Consider the following 27,269-nt stretch of genomic DNA (forward strand, 5'->3'; position numbering starts at 1 on the left):
ATCCATCAAAGGAAAAGCAAATTAGGAACTTCTGAGACAGTGAACACGGAGAGATGCTAGAAGAGTGATGCTCTCAGAGAGAGATGGAAGCTCCGTGCCCTTTCCCCATGCCTTGCCTGATGCATCTATCCCATCTGGCTGTTCCTGAGTCATATCCATTGTAATAAACAGCACAAGGTGAATGGTGCTCTTGAGAACCTTCTGTGATTACTACTCACACCTTTTCCAGGGACACTTTCTTAAAAGGACCAACAAGCATCCAGTTTACTCAGATATAATCCCAGATTCATGGAGTTGTTGCTGACCAGATTACACCTGTCTCATTAAGACTGGAGTTTCCAGACAAAAAGACAAGATGGCAGAGTAGAAGGAAGTGAGCTCACCTCCTCTTACGTAAACACCAAAATCACAACTAACTGCTGAACAACCATCAACAAAAACACGCTGGAAGCTGCGAAAAGATACCCTACATCCAAAGACAAAGAAGAAGACACAAGGAGCTGGTACAAGGGGCACAATCGCAATAAAATCAAATCCCATACCTGCCAGGTGGATGACTAACAAACTGGAAAATACTTATACCACATAAGTTCTCCCACAGGAGGGAGAACCCCACATCAGCATCTACAGCCTGGGTTTCTGGCAACAGGAGAAGAAGCCCCCAGAGAATCTGGCTTTGAAGGCCAGTTTGATCGCAGGAATTCCACAGGACTGGGGAAACAGAAATTCCACTCTTGGAGGGCACACACAAGGTCTCATGCGCACCAGGACTCAGGGAAAAAAGCAGTGACCTCATAAGAGACTGTACCAGACCTACCTGCCAATAATGGAGGGTCTCCATTGGAGGCAGGGGTGGCTGTGGCTCACTGCAGGGACAAAGACACTGGCGGCAGTAGTTCTGGGGAGTACTCATCAGTGTGAGCCTTCCTGGAGGCCACCAATGTCGTACCAAGACCTGGCCCCACCCAACAACCTGAAGCTTCCATTACTGGGACCCCATGGCCAAACAATCAACAGGGCGGGACACAGCCCCACCCATCAGCAGACAGGCTACTTAAAGTCTTCCTGAGCACACAGCTGCCCACTAAACACACAGCATGACCCAGCCCTGCCAAACAGAGGGACAAGACCCAGCTCCACACCCCAGTGGGCAGTAACCAGTCCCTCCCACCAGAAAGCCTGCACAAGCCTCTTAGACAGCCTCATCCACCAGGGAGCAGGCAGCAGAAGGAAGAAGAAATACAACCCTGCAGCCTGCATAATGGACACCACGATCACAGGAAGTTAGACAAAAATGAGACAGCAGAGAAACATATCCCACACTAAGGAACATGATAAAAGCCCAGAAGAACAATTAAATGAAGTGGAGAAAGGCAATCTACCTGAAAAAGAATTCATAGTAATGACAGTATAGATGATCCAAGATCTCAGAAAAAGAATGGAGGTACAGATTCAGAAGATACAAGAAATGTTTAATGAAGACCTAGAATAACTAAACAACAAACAAAAAGAAATACAATAACTAAAATGAAAAATACACTAGAAGGGAGCTTCCCTGGTGGCGCAGTGGTTGAGAGTCCACCTGCCGATGCAGGGGACGTGAGTTCGTGCCCCGGTCCGGGAAGATCCCACATGCTGCGGAGCGGCTGGGCCCGTGAGCCATGGCCGCTGAGCCTGCGCGTCCGGAGCCTGTGCTCTGCAACAGGAGAGGCCGCAACAGTGAGAGGCCCGCATACCGAAAAAAAAAAACTACATCTACATGTGGAACAATTCCTATAGAATACATACTGAACACTGGCAGAAGACCTCAGACTTCCCAAAAGGCAAGAAACTCCCCACATACCTGGGTAGGGAAAAGAGAAAAGGATAAGCAAAGACAAAAAAATAGGGATAGGACCTGTACCTCTGGGAGGGAGCTGTGAAGGAGGAAAAGTTTCCACACACTAGGAAGCCCCTTCACTGGTGGGGATTGGGGGGCTGGGTGGGGGAAAGCTTCGGCGCCACGGAGGAGAGCAGAGCAACAGGGGTGGAGAGGGCAAAGCGGAGAGATTCCTGCACAGAGGATCGGTGCTGACAGCACTCACCAGCCTGAGAGGCTTGTCTGCTCACACACCAGGGTGGGTTGGGGCTGGGAGCTGAGGCTCGGGCTTCAGAGTTAAGATCCCAGGGAGAGGACTGGGGTTGGCTGCGTGAACACAGCCTGAAGGGGGCTAGTGCACCACAGCTAGCTGGAAGGGAGTCCAGGAAAAAGTCTGGACCTGCCTAAAAGGCAAGAGACCATTGTTTCAGGGTGCGCGAGGAGAGACGATTCAGAGCACCGCCAAAACGAGCTCCAGAGACAGGTGTGAGCCGCGGCTATCAGCAGGGACACCAGAGACGGGTATGAAACGCTAAGGCTGCTACTGCAGCCATCAAGAAGCCTGTATGCAAACAAAGGTCACTATCCATCCCTCCCCTCCTGGGAGCCTGTGCAGCCCACCACTGTAGGGTCCCGTGATGCAGGGACAACTTCCATGGGAGAACACATGGCATGCCTCACGCTGTTGCAATATCACACCAGCCTCTTCCACCAAAGGCTCTCCCCGCATTCTGTACCACTCCCTCCCCCGAGTCTGAATGAGCCAGAGCCCCCCTAACCAGCCGCTCCTTTAACCTGTCCTGTCTGGGTGGGGAAGAGATACCCTCAGGAGAGCTACACGCAGAGACAGGGCCAAATCCAAAGCTGAACCTCAGGAGCTGTACGGACAAAGAAGAGAAAGGGAAATTTCTCCCAGCAGCCTCAGGAGCAGCGGATTAAATCTCCACAGTCAACTCGGTGTACGCTGTATCTGTGAAATACCTGAAGAGACAACGAATCATCCCAAAACTGACACAGTGGACTTTGGGAGCAACTGCAGACTTGGGGTTTGCTTTCAGTATCTCATTTGTTTCTGGTTTTACGTTTATCTTAGTTTAGTATTTACAGCTTATTATAACTGGTAGATTTGCTTAATGATTTGGTTGCTCTCTTCTTTTTTACATTTTATATATATAACTTTTTTTCCCTTTTTCTCTCTTTGTGAGTGTGTATGTGTATGCTTCTTTGTGTGATTTTGTCTGTATAGCTTTGCTTTTGCCATTTTTCCTAGGGTTCTGACTGTCCGTTTTGTTTTTGTTTTGTTTTGTTTTGTTTTTTAGTATACTTTTTAGCACTTGCTATCATTGGTGTATTTGTTTTTTGGTTTGGTTGCTCTCTTCTTACTCTCTCCTTTTTTAAATTACTTTTAATTTTTTTTAATCTTTTTCTATTTTACTAACTTTATTTTACTTTACTTATTTTTTCTTTCCTTTCTTTCATTCTTTTTCTCCCTTTTCTTCTAGGCCATGTGGCTGACAGGGTCTTGGTGCGTGGGCCAGGTGTCAGGCCTGAGCCTCTAGGTGGGAGAGCGGAGTTCAGGACACTGGTCCACCAAAGACCTCCCAGCCCCACGTAACATCAAACGACAAAAGCTCTCCCACAGATCTCCATCTCAACGTTAAGAACCAGTTCCACTCAACGAACAGCAAGCTACAGTGCTGGACACCCTATGGCAAACAACTAGCAACACAGGAACACAACCCCACCAATTAGCAGAGAGGCTGCCTAAAATAATAATAAGGTCACGGACACCCCAAAACACACCACCGGACGTGGTCCTGCCCACCAGAAAGACAAGATCCAGCCTCATCCAACAGAACACAGGCACCAGTCCCCTCCACCAAGAAGCCTATACAACCCACTGAACCAACCTTACTGACTGGGAGCAGACAAAAAAACAATGGGAACAACGAACCTGCAGCCTGCAAAAAGGACACCACGAACAGTAAGTTAAGCCAAAATGAGAAGGCACAGAAATACAAAGCAGATGAAGGAGCAAGGGTAAAAACCCACCAGACAAAACAAATGAAGAGGAAACAGGCAGTCCACCTGAAAAAGAATTCAGAGTAATAATAGTAAAGATGACCCAAAATAATGGAAATAGAATGGAAAAAATACAAGAAATGTTTAACAAGGAACTAGACGAACTAAAGAGCAAACAAACAAGGAAAAACAACACAATAAATGAAATTTTAAAAACTCTCTGGAAGGAATCAATAGAATAACTGAGGCAGAAGAATGGATAAGTGACTTGGAAGATAAAATAGTGGAAATAACTACCACAGAGCAGAATAAACAGAAAAAAATGAAAAGAATTGAGGACAATCTCAGAGACTTCTGGGACAATATTAAACACACCAACATTTGAATTATACAGGTCCCAGAAGAAGAAGAGGAAAAAAAAAGGGGGGGACTGAGAAACTAATAAGAACCTGCTGTATAAAAAATAAAATAAAATAAAATTCCAAAATTCCAAAAAAAAATAAATACAAAGAAAAAATATTAAAAGTAGCAAGGGAAGAGCAACAACATACAAGGGAATCCCCATAAGGTTAACAGCTGATCTTTCAGCAGAAACTCTGCAAGCCAGAAGGGAGTGGCAGGACATATTCAAAGTGATGAAAGGGAAAAACCTACAACCAAGATTACTCTACCCAGAAAGGATCTCATTCAGATTCGACGGAGAAATTAAAACCTTTACAAACAAGCAAAACCTAAGAGAATTCAGCGCCACCAAACCAGCTCTACAACAAATACTAAAGGAACTTCTCTAGGCAGGAAACACAAGAGAAGGAAAAGACTTACAATAGCAAACACAAAACAATTAAGAAAATGGTAATAGGAACATACATATCGATAATTATGCTCCAAACAAAAGACATACACTAGCTGAATGGATACAAAAACAAGACCCAAACATATGCTGTCTACAAGAAACCACTTCAGACCTATGGACACATACAGACTGAAAGTGAGGGGATGGAAAAAGATATTCCATGCAAATGGAAACCAAAACAAAGCTGGAGTAGCAATTCTCATATAAGACAAAATAGACTTTAAAATAAAGACTATTACAAGAGACAAAGAAGGACACTACATAATGATCAAGGGATCAATCCAAGAAGAAGATATAACACTTGTAACTATTTACGCACCCAACATAGGAGCACCTCAATACATAAAGCAAATGCTAACAGCCAGAAAAGGGTAAATCGACAGTAACACAATCATAGTAGGGGACTTTAACACCCCACTTTCACCAATGGACAGATCATCCAAAATGAAAATAAAGAAGGAAACACAAGCTTTAAATGATACATTAAACAAGATGCACTTAATTGATATTTATAGGACATTCTATCCAAAAACAACAGAATACACGTTCTTCTCAAGTGCTCATGGAACATTCTCCAGGACAGATCACATCTTGGGTCACAAATCAAGCCTCAGAAACTTAAGAAAATAAAAATCGTATCAAGCATCATTTCCAACCACAACGCTGTAAGATTAGAAATCAATTAAACGAAAAAAAAGTATAAAAAAACACAAACACATAGAGGCTAAACAATGCACTGCTAAATAACCAAGAGATCCTGAAGAAATCAAAGAATAAAGAAAAGAATACACAGAAACAAATGACAATGAAAACACAATGACCCAAAATCTATGGGACACAAAAAAAAGAACTTCTGTAGGCAAGTTTATAGCAATTCAATCTCACCTCAAGAAACAACAAAAATCTCAAATAAACAATCTAAACTTACACCTAAAGCAATTAGAGTAAGAAGAAAAAAAAAACAAAAAACCCAAAGTTAGCAAAAGGAAAGAAATCGTAAAGATCAGATCAGAAATAAATAAAAAAGAAATGAAGTAAACCACAGCAAACATCAATAAAACTAAAAGCTGGTTCTTTGAGAAGATAAACAAAATTGAAAAACCATTAGCCAGACACATCAAGAAGAAAAGGGAGAAGATTCAAATCAACAGAATTAGAAATGAAAAACGAGAAGTAACAACTGACACTGCAGAAATACAAAGGATCATGAGAGATCACTACAAGCAACTATATGCCAATAAAATGGACAACCTGGAAGAAATGGACAAATTCTTAGAAAAGCACAAGTTTGTCATATAGTCTCTTAACTATAAATGAAAAATGGATTTTGAAAATTACACATATCGGTTTTTTCACTTGATATGTCTGATTTGTGCTCCTCCAAAAAAAAAAAATACTAGCAAACAGATTTCAACAGCACATTAAAAGAATCATACACCAAGGGCTTCCCTGGTGGTGCAGTGGTTGAGAATCTGCCTGCCAATGCAGGGGACACGGGTTTGAGCCTTGGTCTGGGAGGATCCCACATGCCACGGAGCAACTGGGCCCGTGAGCCACAACTACTGAGACTGCGCATCTGGAGCGTGTGCTCCACAACAAGAGAGGCCACAACAGTGAGAGGCCCGCGCACCGTGATGAAGAGTGGCCCCCGCTTGCCACAACTAGAGAAAGCCCTTACACAGAAACGAGGACCCAACGCAGCCAAAAATAATTTAATTAATTAATTAATTTCAAAAAAAAAATCATACACCATGATCAAGTGGGTTTTAGCCCCAGAAGGCAAGGATTCTTCAATATACACAAATCAATCACTGTAATAAACCATATTAACAAATTCAGGGAGAACAACCATATGATCACCTCAATAGATGCAGAAAAAGCTTTCAACAAATTCAACACCCATTTATGATAAAAACCCTCCAGAATGTAGGCATAGAGGGACTTACCTCAACATAATAAAGGCCAATAAAGGCCATAAAACCCACAGCCAACATCATTCTCAATGGTGAAAAACTGAAACCATTTCCACTAAGATCAGGAACCAGACAAGACTGCCCACTCTCACCACTATTATTCAACATAGTTTTGAAAGTTTTAGCCACGGCAATCAGAGAAGAAAAAAGGAATAAAAGGAATCCAAATCAGAAAAGAAGAAGCAAAATTGTCACTGTTTGCAGATGACACAATACTATACATAGAGATGGTGAGATGTACCATGCTCTTGGATCGGAAAAATCAATATTGTGAAAGTGACTCTTCTACCCAAAGCAATCTACAGATTCAATGCAATCCCTATCAAATTACCAATGGCATTTTTTACAGAACTAGAACAAAAAATCTTAAAATTTGTATGGACACACAGAAGACCCTGAATAGCCAAAGCAATCTTGAGGAAGAAAAATGGAGCTGGAGGAATCAGACTCCCAGACCTCAGACTATACTACAAACCTACAGTAATCAAGACAGTATGGTACTGGCATAAAAACAGAAATATAGATCAACAGAACAGGATAGAAAGCTCAGAGATGAACCCATGCACATATGGTCACCTTATTTTTGATAAAGGAGGCAAGAATATACAATGGAGAAAAGACAGCCCCTTCAATAAGTGGCGCTGGGAAAACTGGACAGCTACATGTAAAAGAATGAAATTAGAACACTTCCTAACACCATACACAAAAATAAACTCAAAATGGATTAAAGACCTAAATGTAAGATCAGATACTATAAAACTCTTAGAGGAAAACACAGGAAAAACACTCTTTGACGTAAACCACAGCAAGATCTTTTTTGACTCACCTCCTAGAGTAACGAAAATAAAATCAAAAATAAATAAATGGGACCTAATTAAACTTAAAAGCTTTTGCACAGCAAAGGAAACCATAAACAAGACAAGAAGACAACCCTCAGAATGGGAGAAAATATTTGCAAACGAAGCAACTAACAAAGGATTAATCTCCAAAATATACAAACAGCTCATGCACCTCAATATCAAAACAACAAACAACCCAATCCAAAAATGGGCAGAAGACCTAAATAGACATTTCTCCAAAGAAGACATACAGATGGCCAAGAGGCACATGAAAAGATAATCAACATCACTAATCATTAGAGAAATGCAAATCAAAACTACAATGAGGTATCACCTCATACCAGTGAAAATGGCCATCATCAAAAAATCTACAAACAATAAATGCTGGAGAGGGTGTAGAGAAAAGGGACCCCTCTTGCACTGTTGGTGAGAATGTAAATTGATACAGCCACTATGGAGAACAGTACCGAGGTTCCTTAAAAAACTAAAAACAGGGGCTTCCCTGGTGGCACAGTGGTTGAGAGTCTGCCTGCCAATGCAGGGGACGCGGGTTCGTGCCCCGGTCTGGGAAGATCCCACATGCCACAGAGCGGCTAGGCCCGTGAGCCATGGCCGCTGAGCCTGTGTGTCCAGAGCCTGTGCTCTGCAACGGGAGAGGCCACAACAGTGAGAGGCCCGCGTACCGCAAATAAATAAATAAATAAATAAATAAATAAATAATAAACTAAAAACAAAACTACCATATGACCCAGCCATCCCCCTACTGGGCATATACCGTGAGAAAACCATAATTCAAAATGACACATGTACCCCAATGTTCACTGCAGCACTATTTACAATAGCCAAGACATGGAAACAACCTAAATGTCCAATGACAGATGAGTGGATAAAGAAGATGTGGCACATATATACAATGGAATATTATGCAACCATAAAAAGGAACGAAATTGGGTCATTTGTAGAGATGTGGATGGACCTAGAGTCTGTCATACAGAGTGAAGTAAGTCAGAGAAAAACAAATATCGTATATTAACGCATAAATGTGGAATATAGAAAAATGCTACAGATGAACCTATTTCCAGGGCAGGAATAGAGACGCAGACGTAGAGAACGGACATGTGGATGTGGTGGGGGTGGGGGGGGGTGGGAGGGGAGGGTGGGATGAACTGAGAGATTAGGATTGACATATATACACTACAATGTGTAAAACAGATAGCTAGTGGGAACCTGCTGTATAGCACAGGGAACTAAGCTCGGTGCTCTGTGATGACCTAGATGGGTGGGATGGGGAGGTGGGGGGTGGGAGGAAGGTCCAAGAGGGAGGGAATATGTGTACATATAGTTGATTCACCACGTTGTACAGCAGAAACTAACACAACATTGTAAAACAATTATACTCCAATTTAAAAATAAATAAATAAAAGAGGGGACTCACTACAGATCCTATGGACGTTAAAAAGGTAATAAAGGAATAATATAAACAACTCAATGCCCACATATTTGAAAACCTAGATGAAATGGACCAATTCCTTGAAACACACAATTTGCCAAAACTCATACAAGCAACAATCTGAATAGGCCTGTATTTATTAAAGAAATTGAACTAGTAATTAATAACCTTCCAAAACAGAAAGCACCAGGCTGATATGGGTGCACTAGTGAAGTCTACCACGCATTGAAGGGAAAAATTAAACCAATTCTCTACAATCTTTTTCAGAGGACAGAAGCAGAGGGAATACTACCTAACTCATTCTATGAGGCTAACATTACTGTGATATCAAAACCAGACAGACATTACAAGAACAGAAAACTACAGATCAATATCTCTCATGAGCCGAGATGCAAAAACCCTCAACAGAATATTAGTAAATTGAATCCAACAATGTATAAAATGTATTATAAACCACAAACAACTGGAATATATCTCAGGTATGCAACACTAGCTCAACACACAAAAATCAATTAATGTAATCCACCCATCAACAGGCTGAGAAAAAAAATTGCATGATCTTATCAATAAATGCAGGAAAAGCATTTGGCAAATCCCAACATCCATTCAGAATAAAAATTCTCAGTAAACTGAAAATAGAGGGGAACTTCCTCAACGAAATAAAATCTACAAAAAACCCTATAGATAACATAATATTTAGTGGTGAGAAATGCCAAGCTTTCCCACTGAGATCAGGTACAAGGCAAGAATGTCCTCTCTCACCACTCCTTTTCAATACTGTCGGACTTCCCTGGTGGCGCAGTGGTTGAGAATCCACCTGCCAATGCAGGGGACATGGGTTCGAGCCGTGGTCCTGGAAGATCCCACATGCCGCGGAGCAACTAAGCCCATGCGCCACAACTACTGAGCCTGCACTCTACAGCCCGCGAGCCACAACTACTGAGACCACATGCCACAGCTACCGAAGCCCGTGCGCCTAGAGCCTGTGCTCCACAAGAAGACAAGCCACCGCAATGAGAAGCCCGCATACCGCAAGGAAGAGTAACCCCCTCTTGCCACAACTAGAGAAAGCCTGCACGCAGCAACAAAGACCCAACACAGCCAAAAGTTAATTAATTAATTAACTAACAACCAAAAAAAACCCCACTGTGCTGTGCTGAAAGTTCTAGCTAATGCAATAATAGAAGAAAAATAAATAAATGGTATAAAGATTGGGAAGAAAGAAATAAAACAGTATTTGTTCACAAATGACATGATAGTCTATTTAGAAAATTCTAAAAAATGGATAAAAATATTCCTGGAAGTAATAAGTGATTATAGCAAGGTTGTAGGATACAGGGTTAATATACAAAAGTCAACTGATTTCCTATATACCAGCAAGAAACAAGTGAAATTTGAAGTTTAAAATACAATCCATTTAAATTATAAACCAAAAAAAAAAAAATACTTAGGCATAAATCTAAGAAAATATTTATAAGGTTTATATGAGGAAAACTACAAAACTCTGATGATAGAAATCAAAGAACTAAATAAATGGAGAGATTATCCATGTTCTTTGATAAGATGACATATTGTCAAGATGTCAGTTCTTCCCAACTTAATCTATAGATTCAAAGCAATCCCAATCAAAATCCCAGCAAGTTATTTTGCAGATATTGACAAACTGATTCTACAGTCTATACAGGGAGGCAAAAGACACAGAAGAACTAACACAATATTTAAGGAGAAGAGCAAAGTTAGAGGACTGACTACCCAATGTCAAAACTTACCTTAAAGCCATAATAAGCAAAACAGTGTGATATTGACAAAAGAAACAATTCAACTGTCCATCAACATAGCACATTCATACAGAAGAAAACACATGATGAAGTAAAGCTGTACACATCAACATGAATGAATTTTAAGACATAAAGATATAAAAATGAGCAAAATAAAATCCCAGAATATAAAAATGGCACATTATATGTCAATATAAAAAACAGGACAAAATAAGCAAAATACTGTTTAAATATACATTCACAGGTGGTAAAACTATAAATAAATGCAAGGAGTGATTATCACAGAATTCAGCATAATGGACTTCCTTGACAGTCAGTGGTTAAGAATCAGCCTTCCAATGCAGGGGATGCGGGTTCGATCCTTGGTTGGGGAACTAAGATCCCACATGCTGCAGGGCAACTAAGCCCGCATGCTCTAGAGTCCACACACCGCAACTACAGAGAAGCCCACGCACTGCAACGAAAGATCCCGTGTGCCACAACTAAGACCCCACGCAGCCAAATAAATAAATAAATAAGAATTCACATAATGACTGTTATCTGGAGGGAGGGCCTTAAGCGGTACTATAAATTTCTATTGACCTGGATGACAAGTACATGGATGGGTGCTTGAATTACTATTATTTTTTCAACTATACAAATACTTCATATGTGGGGACTTCCCTGGTGGCACAGTGATTAAGAATCTGCCTGTTAATACAGGGGACACAGGTTCGATCCCTGGTCTGGGAAGATCCCACATGCCACGGAGCAACTAAGCCCATGTGCCACAACTACTGAGCCTGCACTCTAGAGCCCACGTGCCACAACTACTGAAGCCCGTGTGCCTAGAGCCAGTGCTCCACAACAAGAAAACCCACTGCAATGAAAAGCCAGTACACCACAACAAAGAGTAGCCCCTGCTCGCTACAACTAGAGAAAGCCCACACGCACAGCAATGCAGACCCAACGCAGCCAAAAATAAATAAATATTTAAAAAAATAAATTGATTAATAAAAAAATACTTCATATGTGCTTCTTTGTATGTATAATATATTTAGTAATTTTTAAAAACTTAAAACGCCTCTAGATTGGCATAATGCCAACTTTACAGATAAGGAAAGAAAATTACATAAATTGTCCAAAGTTAATACCACAGCTATAAGTTGCTGAATTGAAACTTGAAATCATGTTTGCCAAATTTCAAAAGCTATGCTCTTTCCTCTATATTATATAACTTCTGCTCTATCTACTGGATACTAATACTTATACAACTACTAAGTGTTGGAATTCTGTGACTTAGGTGAGAAAAACACCATTAATCTTTGCTAATAAAAAATATGCAAATATAAGCTAATGACCACTTGACAACACAACCGGTGCTATTATCTTCCAGTGTTAATGTTCCTCCTGTAACAATTTTTCACACTCGCAGATACCTGGTCATAATTAAAGGTTTAGCTTTTCTCAAGCTAGCTAACCTGTATGAGAATCAAACCAATTAAATGATGCTACATTTCATTAGCATTTAGCACTAAAAAAATGGTCTACTGATGCCAAGATTTTCAGTTTCTTCACTTATACATAAGCCCTGCTAAAATGAAGAGGAGAGAACTTAAACTAAGGAATACTGGAGTTCAAATCCTGAAGCTTCTACTTAAGAACTACTTCGACCTTGAGCAAATTATCAGTACTTTACCTCTTTGAGCCTGTTTTCTATCCCACAAAATTTTTCCCAGAAATAAATGAGATAATGCAGTATAAAAATTTTAGGTCATTGCACTGTATTTCATAAATGTGCAACAAATGCTCATTTCCTTCCTTTATTCTAGGAATGGGAAAGAAAAAACAAATTGAGAAGCAAAAAGATAGCCAGAAAAATAAAGTAGAAGAATCTTTAAGAACAGTTTCTCAGGCAAAAATAAGAACAATTTAGTGGTAATAAAGATTTCCCTCCATTAGCAGCAATAATAAATATAAACAAAATTCAGCTCTCAAGATTCTATTTCCTGTACAGTCCTTTGATGAAGATGAGAACTTTAGACTTATTAAAAGGTAGCATTCCCTCAGAGTTCCTATAAAGGATTAAGATTAAATTACATTAAATTACAGAGTTTCTGATCTGCTATTTATTTTACTATGTTGAACCAGTTTTTCAAATTATAAAACAACTCAGCAATATATCATGGTACAGGAAATGTAAACCAAATCTTTTTACCTTTTGGATTCCGGAGGCTGTCTCTTCTTTATCATTTCACGGAGCCTTGCAGCTGACTGCAAAATACACAAAACATACACATGTTAAAAAACACTATCTTATAACCACATAGATTACCTTCTAAAATATTAAGTATCTGCTACTGTATCCACACTAAACCAAGATCTATATAGGAACTAAAGAACCTTGAGATATGATACCTGTTCTTCTAGTAGACATGAGACAAATACACTATCAATAATAAAGACAAGTATATAATACTATCTAATGTACTGACATTCTGATACCTTGGACCAAGTTGCTAACAAGTTTACATGATTAAACATTAAACATTTATCAAATATACTATTAGAAATTTAAAAGTTTAAATTCTACTACAGGCAATCCTACTTTGGTGTTTTCCAGAAAAGTTACAGGTTATACTTCCACAAATCAAATCAGAATTTCTGTTAACTAAAATCAAAATCAGAGATACTTTTGTCTAAATTTCTTATGAATTTTCAACTGCTAGTGACTCAACAATTTAGTCCCTTATATTAACTCACCCTCCCTCCCCTCAAGATGCAAATACACACTGAATATTTAGGAATCTGGTATTCAGAGAAACCAAATAGTTATTTAATAAAGCCAAGGATTTAATGTATTTTGGGGGAAAACATCACACACCCTCCTAAACAGCTATTCTCTCACACATAGAAATTTTACCCCAGTGTGAAGACCTTCAGTGTAAATTATACCTTTAGTAATAATGATTATAAGACATTAGCATACTTCTGGCCACTTATCCTTAAAGTTTCCTATACAAAGCATATTCCCATCTATTCTTTTTTTTTCTTTTTGTCCTTGCCACGCTGCATGAGGGATCTTAGTTCCCTGACCAGGGATTAAACCTGCACCCCCTGCAATGGGAGCTCGGAATCTTAACCATGGGACCTCCAGGAAAGTTCCTCACATCTATTCTTAAAGTTTAAAAAAAAAAAAAAAAGCTGTCCTCTCTCTCCTCTACCACACATCCCTTAATCCATCCCTCCCACTTAACCTTTAACCTTTAGTTAAAGCAACCTCTTGGAACATACCCTGTTTCTTTGAATCCAAGACAACTATTCATAGGACACCATTATTTTATGTACTACCAAAAAAGGGGTGAGGGGAAGCTGCCAGTTATAATTTTAATATGCCAATTTCAAAAAAAAAAAAATGTCTTGGAATCAATAAAATATAGTAACCTCTTTCTATTAAGTGAAAATCTTGCTCCTAGTTTTACCCTCCCTCATTTGACACTATGAAACCTGATACTATGAGTATTTTATCAACCTACTAGCAAGAGGAATAGTATCTCAGTTTTAATTAGAAACTCCACACAAACCTCAGACAACTGAAGAGAAGCAAAAAAGTTCGCATTTTCTGATATGTTCTTCAGTCTCTTCTTTTCGTATGGTGACAATCCTGAAAAATCATCCTATGAAATGACACCAAAAAGATTCTGTTACTTTACATAATCCATAGCAAAAGTGCCTCGCAAAACTAGTTGTTGCATTCTCCACATGTATATTTTCCTTTGAATTGCACCTACTCTAATTATTTTATGTTACCTTACCAAACAGCACATAATCTTTGCTACATTGAATATTGAGATAAAGAGTCTGAGTTTGGGATAATCACAGAATATATGTATGGCTTCCCAATTAAATAACAAGTGATCTGATGTCAGAAGTCAGCTAGTGTAACCTAATAGCACATTACTTCCTACTGGCCATTAATTGTACTATTTCTCAAAGTTATCTTTTTATTAAACAAAACAAGAAAAAAAACTCAATAACAAATGTTTAAATTCATTGAAATGGTTAAAGAAATTCAGAAAAAAGAACAAAGAAAGAGAAACACATGGGCAAAAAAGACAACTTTGAACTAGAAAATCTTGGAGATCCAATATCCAACTAATAGTTGTAGGGGGGGAAAAGGAGCAGAGAAAATGGAGAGAAAATCATCAGAGAAATAATACAAGAAAGTTTCTCAAAACTGAAGAAATGAGTTACCAGATTAAAAGGGCCTGACGTGTATGCAACACAATGAATGAAAAAAGACTCAAGGCTAGGCACATCATCACAAAATTTCTCAGTTCCTGAGATGGGTGAGTTAAGAGAAGATCCCAAAAGCTTACAGAGGGAAAAACAGACCACAAAGAACCAAGAATCAGAATGATACTAACTTCTCAATATCAAGGAAGCTAGAAAACAATGGAAGAATGTGTTAAAAATGATAAGGAAAAATTAAATTATTTTCAACTTACAATTCTAAATCCAGTTAAGCCAGCAATCAAATAAAAAGCATAAAGCCTTTTTCAGACATGCAAACTATCTCTCATACACCTGTTTTCAGTAAGTTACTATAAGCTGCACTTCATCAAAATGAGAGAATAAACCAAGAAAGAGAAAGACAGGATCCAGACTACAGAAGTTCCAACACAGGACAGATAAAAGATAAAAGAAATTTAAAGGAAAACAGTAAAAAGAAGGCCAAGAAAGAGTAAAACAGTCCAGAAAGAAGTAGGAAGATGGAGGGCCCCAGAAAATATTTCATGAATAAAATATATATATACACATGAAGCCATTAGAATTCTCTGATTTACATTGAGAGGAATTTTGCAACTCAGGTAAAACTTGGGACTATATGTAATAAGGATCTGGGAAGGGAAAACATGGGGTGGGGGGAAAAGAGGACAGCACACATGTGTAAACTTCATTTTCCATAGTAAGTCAACAGATAATGTGGGGGAGAAAAGCTAAAATGGCTTAAAGTGCAATTTGTCTGTTGAGCAGCAACCACAAATAGAGAGGTATGTGACAGAAAATTGTTGGCTGTTTTTTTTTTGTTAATTATTTGTTTATTTATTTATTTATGGCTGTGTTGGGTCTTCATTTCTGTGTGAGGGCTTTCTCCAGTTGCGGCAAGTGGGGGCCACTCTTGATCGCGGTGCGCGGGCCTCTCACTATCGCGGCCTCTCTTGTTGCAGAGCACAGGCTCCAGACGCGCAGGCTCAGTAATTGTGGCTCACGGACCCAGTTGCTCCACGGCATGTGGGATCCTCCCAGACCCGGGTTCGAACCCGTGTCCCCTGCATTGGCAGGCAGATTCCCAACCACTGCGCCACCAGGGAAGCCCTGTTGGCTGTTTCGATTTGTTCCTGTGTATACCTGTGTGTACATATGGAATTACCTCTATGTAAGATACATATACACATACACGTGGAATTATATGATGTAAACAACGTATGTACATGCATCAATTTGACCAAAATAAAGATTTTTCTCACACACACATAAAATAACAGTGGCAGCAAAGGTGTACGGCTATTTTGTCATTGCCTTTAAAATTGCTTCTCAGAGAAAAACATCACCACCATCATCATCAAGAACTTCCTAAGAATCTATTTCAAAATGCTGCATTTGGAGATCAAAGAAACAAATGTAAATGATTCTACTTACCACAGGAAAAATTAAGAAAATTAAGAAAAATCATCAGACATTTTTTTGAGGTATGTGTAATTGAAACTATTCTCACCCATTACCCACCCCTCAAAAACTTGCAACATCAAACACCGAGCAAAGAATATCAGACAAGGTGGGGTCTCAAAGTAAATATATTATAGGAAATAGAAATCTTTTTAATTCCATTATCTTGACACTTGAGAAGTTACTGCATCTATAAAACAGGAAAAGAAATGCTATCTTTAAAAAAACGAAAGAAGGGGCTTCCCTGATGGCGCAGTGGTTGAACGTCCGCCTGCCAATGCAGGGGACATGGGTTCGTGCCCCGATCCGGGAAGATCCCACATGCCATGGAGCGGCTGGGCCCGAGAGTCATGGCCGCTAAGCCTGCACGTCCGGAGCCTGTGCTCTGCAACGGGAGAGGCCCCAACAGTGAGAGGCCCGCATACCGAAAAAAAAAAAAAAAAACGAAAGAAGGAAAATAACTTGAATTAAAAATATGCTTGGGCTTCCCTGGTGGCACAGTGGTTGAGAGTCCACCTGCCAATGCAGGGGACATGGGTTCGTGCCCCCGTCCAGGAAGATCCCACATGCCACAGAGCGGCTGGGCCCATGAGCCATGGCCGCTGAGCCTGCACATCCGGAGCCTGTGCTCTGCAACGGGAGAGGCCACAACAGTGAGAGGCCCGCGTACCGCAAAAAAAAAAAAAATGCTTAATGCCAAAAATTTACAAACTGTATGAAGATATATATAACATTCTCAAAATGACAAATCTGTAGAGATGGAAAACAAATTAGTGGTTGCCAGGGGTTAAGGATGGTGAGAGGGAGGGCAGTGGGCATAACTATAAAGGGGTAGCCTAACAGAGATCTCTGTAGAGATGGAATAGTTCTGTATCATGATTGTGGTGGTAGCTACATGAAGCTATACATGTAATAAAATGATACAGAACTATACACACACCTTATACCAATATGAATTTCCTGGTTTTGATATTGCAATGTAGTTATTTAAGATGTACTCATTGGGGGAGTTCCCTGGTGGCCAAGTGGTTAGGACTCTGCACTCTCACTGCCTAGGGCCCGGTTCAATCAAAGAACAAACAAGATGTCCTCATTGGGAAAAACTGAGTGAAGAATACATGAGACCTCTCTGTACTACTTTTGCAAATTGCTATGAATCTGTAATCACTTTGAAATAAAATTTTTAAAAATATACATTTCTCAGCTAACATCATACTTAACGGTGAAAAACTGAAAGCTTTTCCCCTAAACTTCGGAACAAGGTAAAAACGTCTGCTCTCACCACTTCTGTTAAACATTGTACTGTAAGTTCTAGCCAGGACAATTAGACAAAAAAGGAAATAAAAGACATCCAGACTGGAAAGGAAGAAATATAACTATCTTTATTGCCAATGACATAATCTTATATGCAGAAAATCCTAAAGAATCCACACAAAAAAATTACAATAAATGACTTCAGCAAAGTTGTAAGATACAACATCAATATACAAAAATAAGTTGTATTTCTATATATTATCAATGAACAGTCAGAAAATGAAATTAAGAAAACAATACCATTCATAATAGCATCAAAAAGAAAAATATACTTTGACACAAATTTAACCAAAGAACTGCAAGGCTTGTACACAGAAAATTACAAAATATTGAAGGAAATTAAAGAAGATCTAAGTAAATGGAAAGACATCTCATGTTCATAGATTGAAAAACTTAATATTGTTAAAATGGCAATATTCCCCAAATTGACCTACAGATTCAGCGCAATATCTGTCAAAATTCTAAATGTCACTTTTGCAGAAATGGATAAGCTGATCCTAAAATTCATATGGCAATGCAAGGGACCTAGAATGGCCAAACAATCTTGAAAAAGAAGAACCAAGTTAAAAGACTCACACTTCCTGATTTCAAAACTTAACTACAAAGCTACAGGAGTTAAAACAGTGTGGAACTGGCATAAGGATAGGCAGATAGATCAACTGAACAAAACTGAGTCTAGAAATAAACCTATATACCTATGGTGAATTTGTTTTCAATAAGGAAGTCCAGACCATTCAATATGAAAGAAGAGTCTTGACAACAAACGGTTCTAGGACAAAAAGATATCCACATGCAAAAGTATGAATTTGGACCCCATCTCATATCATATACAAAAATTAACTCAAAATAGATCAAAGACCTAAATTTAACAGCTAAAGCTATAAAATTCTCAGAAGGAAATATAGGTGTAAGTCTTCATAACCCTGGAGTAGGCAATGGTTTCTTAGATATGACACCAAAGCACCAGCAACAAAAGAAAAAATAAACTGACCTCGAATTAAAATTTTTTAATGAAATTTAAATTTAAAACATTTGTACATCAAAGGACATTATCAAGAAAGTGAAAAGAAAGTCCCAGAATGAGAGAAAATATTTGCAGATAATATATCTGATAAGGACTTAGTGTCCAGAATATATAAAGGACTCTTACAATTCAACAATAAAAAGACAACTTAGAGACCTTCAAGACGGTGGAGGAGTAAGATGTGGAGATCACCTTCCTCCCCACAAATACATCAGAAATACATCTACACGTGGAACAGCTCCTACAGAACACCTACTGAACGCTGCCAGAAGACCTCAGACTTCCCAAAAAGCAAGAAACTCCCCACATACCTGGGTACGGCAACAGAAAAAAGAAAAACAGAGACAAAAGAATAGGGACAGGACCTGCACCTCTGGGAGGGAGCTGTGAAGGAGGAAAAGTTTCCACACACTAGGAAGGGCAAAGTGGAGAGATTTCCACACAGAGGATCGGTGCCGGCCAGCACTCACCAGCCTGAGAGGCTTCTCTGCTCATCCGTTGGGGTGGGAGGGGACTGGGAGCTGAGGCTCAGGCTTTGGAGGTCAGATCCCAGGGAGGGGACTGGGGTTGGCTGTGTGAACACAGCCTGAAGGGGGATAATGCGCCACAGCTTGCCAGGAGGGAGTCCAGGAAAAAGTCCGGACCTGCCTAGAGGCAAGAGACCACTGTTTTGGGGTACGGGGAGAGGGGATTCAGAACACCGCTTAAACAAGCTCCAGAGATGGGCGCAAGCCACGCCTTTCAGCGTGGTCACCAGAGACGGGCATGAAACACTAAGGCTGCTGCCACAGCCACCAAGAAGCCTGTGTGCAAGCACAGGTCACTATCCACACCTCCCCTCCCGGGAGCCTGTGCAGCCCACCACTGCCAGGGTCCCGGGATCCAGGGACAACTTCACAGGAGAACACACAGCACGCCTCATGCTGTTGCAATGACACGCTGGTTTCTGCCACCGCAGGCTCACCACACATTCCATACCCCTCCCTCCCCCACCCCAGCCTGAGTGAGCAAGAGCCCCCTAATCAGCTGCTACTTTAACCCCATCCTGTCTGAGCGAAGAACAGACGCCCTCAGGTGACCTACACGCAGAGGCAGGGCCAAATCCAAAGATGAACCGCAGGAGCTGTGCGAACAAAGAAGAGAAAGGGAAATCTCTCCTAGCAGCCTCAGGAGCAGCGGATTAAATCTCCACAACTTGATGTACCCTGTATCTGTGGAATACCTGAATAGACAACGAATCAACTGAAAATTGAGGCAGTGGATTTTGGAAGCAACTGTAGACTTAGGGTTTGCTTTCTGCATCTAATTTGTTTCTGGTTTTATGTTTATCTTAGTTTAGTATTTAGAGTTAATTGTCATTAGTAGATTTGTTTATTAATTTGGTTGCTCTCTTCCTCCTTTTTATATATATATATAGATTTCTTTTTCTTTTTCTTTTTGTGAGTGTGTACGTGTATGCTTCTTTGTGTGATTTTGTCTGTATAGCTTCGCTTTTACCATTTGTCCTAGTGTTCTGTCTGTCCGTTTTTGTTTTTGTTTTTTAAGTATAGTTTTTAGTGCTTGCTATCATTGGTGGATTTGTTTTTTGGTTTGGTTGCTCTCTTCTTTCCTTCCTTTTTTTAATTACTTTTTCATTTTTTTATTTTTAATAATTATTTTTTATTTTAAGAACTTTATTTAATTTATTTATTTTTTCTTTCTTTCTTTCATTTTGTTCTCACTTTTCTGCTGAGCCATGTGGCTAACAGGGTCTTGGTGCTCCAGCTGGGTATCAAGCCTATGCCTCTGAGGTGGGAGATCCGAGCTAGGACACTGGTCCACCAGAGACCTCCCAGCTCCATGTAATATCAAATGGCAAAAGCTCTCCCAGAGATCTCCATCTCAACGCTAAGACCCAGCTCTACTCTACGAACAGCAAGCTACAGTGCTGGACACCCTATGCCAAACAACTAACAAGACAGGAACACAACCCCACCCGTTAGCAGAGAGGCTGCCTAAAATCATAATAAGGTCACAGACAAGACCACTGGAGGTGGTCTTGCACACCAGAAAGACAAGATCCAGCCTCATCCACCAGAACACAGGCACTAGTCCCCTCCACCAGGAAGCCTACACAACCTACTGAACAAACCTTGGCCACTGGGGGCAGACACCAAAAACAACAGCAACTACAAACCTGCAGCCTGCGAAAAGGAGAACCCAAACACAGTAAGTTAAGCAAAATGGGAAGACAGAGAAATACACAGCAGGTGAAAGAGCAACATAAAAACACACCAGGCCAAACAAATGAAGAGGAAATAGGCAGTCTACCTAAAAAAGAATTCAGAGTAATGATAGTAAAGATGATCCAAAATCTTGGAAATAGAATGGAGAAAATACAAGAAACGCTTAACAAGGACCTAGAAGAACTAAATAAAGAGCAAACAAAAACTGATGAAAACAATAAATGAAATCAAAAATTCTCTAGAAGGAATCAACAGCAGAATAACTGAGGCAGAAGAACGGATAAGTGACCTGGAAGATAAAGTAGTGGAAATAACCACTGTAGAGCAGAATAAAGAAAAAAGAATGAAAAGAATTGAGAACAGTCTCACAGACCTCTGGGACAACATTAAACGCACCAACATTCGAATAATAGGGGTACCAGAAGAAGAAGAGTAAAAGAAAGGGACTCAGAAGATATTTGAAGAGATTATAGTTGAAGACTTCCCTAATATGGGAGAGGAAATAGTCAATCAAGTCCAGGAATCACAGAGAGTCCCAAACAGGATAAATCCAAGGTGAAACATGCCAAGACACATATAAATCAAACAAAAATTGAATACAAACAAAAAATATTAAAAGCAGCAAGGGAAAAACACAAATAACATACAAGGGAATCCTCATAAGGTTAACAGCTGATCTTTCAGCAGAAACTCTGCAAGCCAGAAGGAAGTGGCAGGACATATTTAAAGTGATGAAAGGGAAAAACCTACAACCAAGATTACTCTACTCAGCAAGGATCTCATTCAGATTTGACAGAGAAATTAAAACCTTTACAGACAAGCAAAACCTAAGAGAATTCAGCACCACCAAATCGGCTCTACAACAAATGCTAAAGGAACTTCTCACAGCAGGAAACACAAGAGAAGGAAAAGACTTACAATAACAAACATAAAACAATTAAGAAAATGGTAATAGGAACATACATATCGATAACTACCTTAAACGTAAGATTCAATGCTCCAACCTGGAGCAGATTGGCTGAATGGATAAAAAAAACAACCCATACATATGCTGTCTACAAGAACCCATTTCAGACCTAGGGACACATACAGACAGAAAGTGAGGGGATGGAAAAAGATACTCCATGCAAATGGAAATCAAAAGAAAGCTAGAGTATCAATTCTCTTATCAGACAAAATAGACTTTAAAATAAAGACTATTACAAGAGACAAAGAAGGACACTATGTACTGATCAAGGGTTCAATCCAGGAAGAAGCTATAACAACTGTAAATATTTATGTACCCAACATAGGAGCACCTCAATACATAAAGCAAATGCTAACAGCCAGAAAAGGGTAAATCGACAGTAACACATTCATAGTAGGGCACTTTAACACCCCACTTTCACCAATGGAAAGATCATCCAAAATGAAAATAAATAAGGAAACACAAGCTTTAAATGATACATTAAACAAGATGGACGTAATTGATATTTATAGGACATTCCATCCAAAAACAACAGAATACACTTTCTTCTCAAGTGCTCATGGAACATTCTCCAGGATAGGTCATATCTTGGGTCACAAATCAAGCCTTGTGACTTTTTCTTCAATTTAAGAAAATTGAAATCGTATCAAATATCTTTTCTGACCACAATGCTATGAAACTAGATATCAATTACAGGAAAAAATCTGTAAAAAATACAAACACATGGAGGCTAAACAATACACTGCTAAATAACCAAGAGATCACTGAAGAAATCAAAGAGGAAATTTAAAAATACCTAGAAAACAAACGACAATGAAAACACAACAACCCAAAACCTATGGGGATGCAGCAAAAGCAGCTCTAAGAGGGAAGTTTATAGCAATTCAATCCTACCTTAGCCAAAGCAATCTTGAGAAAGAAAAATGGAGGTGGAGGAATCAGGTTCCTGGACTTCAGACTATACTACAAAGCTACAGTGATCAAGACAGTATGGTACTGGCACAAAAACAGAAATATAGATAAATGGAACAGGATAGAAATCCCAGAGATAAACCCATGCACATATGGTCACCTTATTTTTGATAAAGGAGGCAAGAATATATAATGGAGAAAAGACAGCCTCTTCAATAAGTGGTGCTGGGAAAACTGGACAGCTACATGTAAAAGAAATTAGAACACTCCCTAACACCATACACAAAAATAAACTCAAAATGGATTAAAGACCTAAATGTAAGGCCAGACACTATAAAACTCTTAGAGGAAAACAAAGGCAGAACACTCTTTGACATAAATTACAGCGAGCTCCTTTTTGACCCACCTCCTAGAGAAATGGAAATAAAAACAAAAAAAATGGTACCTAATGAAACTTAAAAGCTTTTGCACAGCAAAGGAAACCATAAACAAGACCAAAAGACAACCCTCAGAATGGGAGAAAGTATTTGCAAATGAAGCAACTGACAAAGGATTAATCTCCAAAATATACAAGAAGCTCATGCAGCTCAATAGCAAAAAAAAACCCAATCCAAAAATGGGAAGAAGACCTAAATAGACATTTCTCCAAAGAAGATATAGAGATTACCAACAAACACATGAAAGAATGCTCAACATTAGTAATCATTAGAGAAATGCAAATCAAAAGTACAATGAGGTATCACCTCACACCAGTCAGAATGGCCATCATCAAAAAATCTACAAACAATAAATGCTAGAGAGGGTGTGGAGAAAAGGGAACCCTCTTGCACTGTTGGTGGGAATGTAAATTGATACAGCCACTATGGAGAACAGTATGGAGGTTCCTTAAAAAACTAAAAATAGGGCTTCCCTGGTGGCACAGTGGTTGGGAGTCCGCCTGCCGATGCAGGGGACACGGGTTCGTGCCCCGGTCCGGGAAGATCCCACATGCCACGGAGCAGCTGGGCCTGTGAGCCGTGGACGCTGAGCCTGCGCGTCCAGAGCCTGTGCTCCGCAACGGGAGAGGCCACAACAGTGGGAGGCCCACGTACCGCAAAAAAAAAAAAAAAAACTAAAAATAGAACCATCATACAATCCAGCAATCCCACTACTGGGCATATACCCTGAGAAAACCATAATTCAAAAAGAGTCATGTACCACAATGTTCACCGCAGCTCTATTTACAATAGCCAGGACATGGAAGCAACCTAAGTGTCCATCGATAGATGAATGGATAAAGAAGATGTGGCACATATATACAATGGAATATTACTCAGTGATAAAAAGAAACGAAATGAGTTATTTGTAGTGAGGTGGATGGACCTAGAGTCTGTCATACAGAGTGAAGTAAATCAGAAAGAGAAAAATACCGTATGCTAACACATATATATGGAAACAAACAAAAAAAAATGGTTATGGAGAACCTAGGGGCAGGACAGGAATAAAGAATGCAGACGTAGAGAATGGACTTGAGGACATGGGGACAGGGAAGGATAACCTGAGATGCAGTGAGAGAGTGATATGGACTTATATACACTACCAAATGTAAAATAGATAGCTAGTGGGAAGCAGCCGCTTAGCACAGAGAGAGCAGCTCAGTGCTTTGTGACCACCTAGAGGGGTGGGATAGGGAGAGTGGGAGGGAGAGGCAAGAGGGAGGAGATATGGGGACATATGTGTATGTATAGCTGATTCACTTTGTTATAAAGCAGAAAATAACACACCATTATAAAGCAATTATACTCCAATAAAGATGTTAAAAAAAAAGACAACTTAAATTTCTAAATGAGCAAAGGACTTGAAAGGACAGTTCTCCAAAGTACAAACTGCAAATATGCACATGTAAAGATGCTCAACATCATTAGTCTTTAGGAAAACGCAAATCAAAACAGTATGGAGGTTCCTTAAAAAACTAAAAATAGGGCTTCCCTGGTGGCACAGTGGTTGGGAGTCCGCCTGCTGATGCAGGGGACACGGGTTCGTGCCCCGGTCCGGGAAGATCCCACATGCCGCGGAGAGGCTGGGCCGGTGAGCCATGGCCGCTGAGCCTGCGCGTCCGGAGCCTGTGCTCCGCAACAGGAGAGGCCACAACAGTGAGAGGCCCGCGTACCGCAAAAAAAAAAAAAAAAAAACCACAATGAAGGGAGACTTCCCTGGTGGCGCAGTGGTTAAGATCCGCCTGCCAATGCAGGGGACATGGGTTCGAGCCCTGGTCCAATAAGATTCCACATGCCACAGAGCAACTAAGCCCATGCACCACAACTACTGAGCCTGCGCTCTAGAGCCCACAAGCCACAACTACTGAGCCCACGTGCCTAGAGCCCATGTGCCGCAACTACTGAAACTCACGCGCCTAGAGCCCGTGATCCGCAACAAGAGAAGCCACTGCAGTGAGAAGCCCACGCACCGCAAGGAAGAGTAGCTCCCGCTCGCTACAACTAGAGAAAGCCCGCGTGCAGCAACGAAGACCCAACACAGCCAAAAATTAATTAATTAATTAATTAATTAATTTTAGAAACCACAGTGAGATACCACTTCACATCCACTAGTATGGCTATAATCAAAACAATTAAGGACATTAGGTTAAGTGAAATAAGTCACAAAAAGACAAATACTATATGATTCCACTTATATGAGGTACTTATAACAATCAAATCCAGAGACAAAAAGTAGAATGGTAGTTTTCACGGGCTGAAAGGAGGAGGGGAGTTATTTAATGGGTATAGAGCTTCAGTTTTGCAAGATGAAAAGAGTTCTGGACATTTGTTTTACATCTATGTAAATGTACATAACACTACTGAACTGTACACTTAAAAATGGTAAAGATGGTAAATTATACATTGTGTATTTTACCTCAATTAAAAATTTTTAATCTTTAAAAAAGACAAACAATAATAAGTATTGTTGAGGGTATAGAGAAATTGGATTTTTCATAGTGGTTATGTAAAAATGGTGCAGTCACTTTGGCAAACAATTTGACAATTCCTCAAAAAGTTAAACACAGTTACCATTTGACCCAGCAATTTCACTCCAAGGTATATACCAAGAGAATGGAAAACATCACACAAAATCTCACAAGTAAATGCCCATGGCAGCATTATTCTTAAGAGCAAAAAAGTGAAAGCAACCCAAATGTCCATCAACTGATGAATGCATAAACCAAATGTGGTATAACCATACAATGGAATATTATTCAGCCATAAAAAGGAATGAAGTACCAATACATGCTACATGAATGAATGATGAAAACAGGGTAAGTGAAGCCAGACCAAAAAAGCCATATATTGTATAATTCCATTTATATGAAATGTCCAGAACAGGCAAATCTACAGACAGAAAGTAGATTAGTGGTTTCCAGGGCTGAGGGAGGGAGGAATAGGGTTTGTAGTCACTGCTAACAGTTATGTGGTTTCTCTTTGGAGTGATGAAAATTTCTGAAATTGGATAGTCGTGATGGCTGCACAGCCTTATGTATGTATACTAAAAAACACTGAATTACACAATTTAGTAAATTTTATGTTATGTGAATTCTATCTTAATAAAAAAATAAATATATGCTTGATGACAGAAACCAGATATTCACATAGTCTCAAAGTATCTTCCTCAAAGTATTTAGTAATTACAAAGGGAAAAATAGTAAGTTTACATTAGAGAATCCTGGCAGACACCACCTTAGCTAAATGATTAAGGTCAACATCACCAGTAAAATACCAACATCATGTACACTCTGATATCATGCACTGAGGAGGGCACTTTCACTTCTGTGGCATGCTTCCCCAAAATGCAAAATCTTACTCTAATCATGAGAAAACAGCAGATAAACCCAAGTTGAGGGAAATTATACAAAATAACTGCCCAGCACTATTCAAAAGTGTCAAGGTCATGAAAGATTGAGAAACTATTTCCAGATCTACAGAGACATGACAACTAAATCCACTGTATGATCCTGGACTGGATACTGGAAGAGGAAAAGGATATTAGTGGGAAAACTGGTGAAATCCTAATAAATTCTGTACGTTAGTTAACAGCACTGTATCAAGGTTAATTTCTTAGTTCAATAAACATTCTATGCTATGTATGATATTAACAAAAACTGAAGACGCGAGAAAGATATAGGAGAATTCTCTTTACTATTTTTGCAGCTCTTCTGTAAGCGTAAAATTTTCTCAAATTTTTTTAAAACAACTGTTCAGAAATGCTTCATGACATTAAAATATTTAATAGAAGGACTAAGAGATGAAATTTAGCAAACTTCCCAGAAAAGGAGAATAAAATTCTAGACTTGCAGGCACTTGTCTTTGATGTG

General features: G+C 39.6%; 1 protein-coding gene across 7 annotated transcripts in view; it reads right to left on the reverse strand.

Moving 5' to 3' along the window:
* WDR76 (WD repeat domain 76) overlaps positions 1 to 27,269 on the reverse strand; it is a 73,246-nt gene that overhangs the window by 41,493 nt on the left and 4,484 nt on the right. For all 7 annotated transcript variants that reach the window (XM_082618557.1, XM_082618554.1, XM_082618560.1 and 4 more), the window contains 2 exons: positions 14,337 to 14,429; positions 12,971 to 13,026 (listed from right to left, as the gene is read on the reverse strand). In XM_082618557.1, the coding sequence (XP_082474683.1) occupies positions 12,971 to 13,026; positions 14,337 to 14,429 (149 nt within the window). The remainder of the gene's footprint in view (positions 1 to 12,970; positions 13,027 to 14,336; positions 14,430 to 27,269) is intronic.

The sequence above is a fragment of the Mesoplodon mirus genome (genome assembly GCF_964341445.2).
Source record: "Mesoplodon mirus genome assembly, chromosome: 4".
In the NCBI taxonomy this organism is placed as follows: domain Eukaryota; kingdom Metazoa; phylum Chordata; class Mammalia; order Artiodactyla; family Ziphiidae; genus Mesoplodon; species Mesoplodon mirus.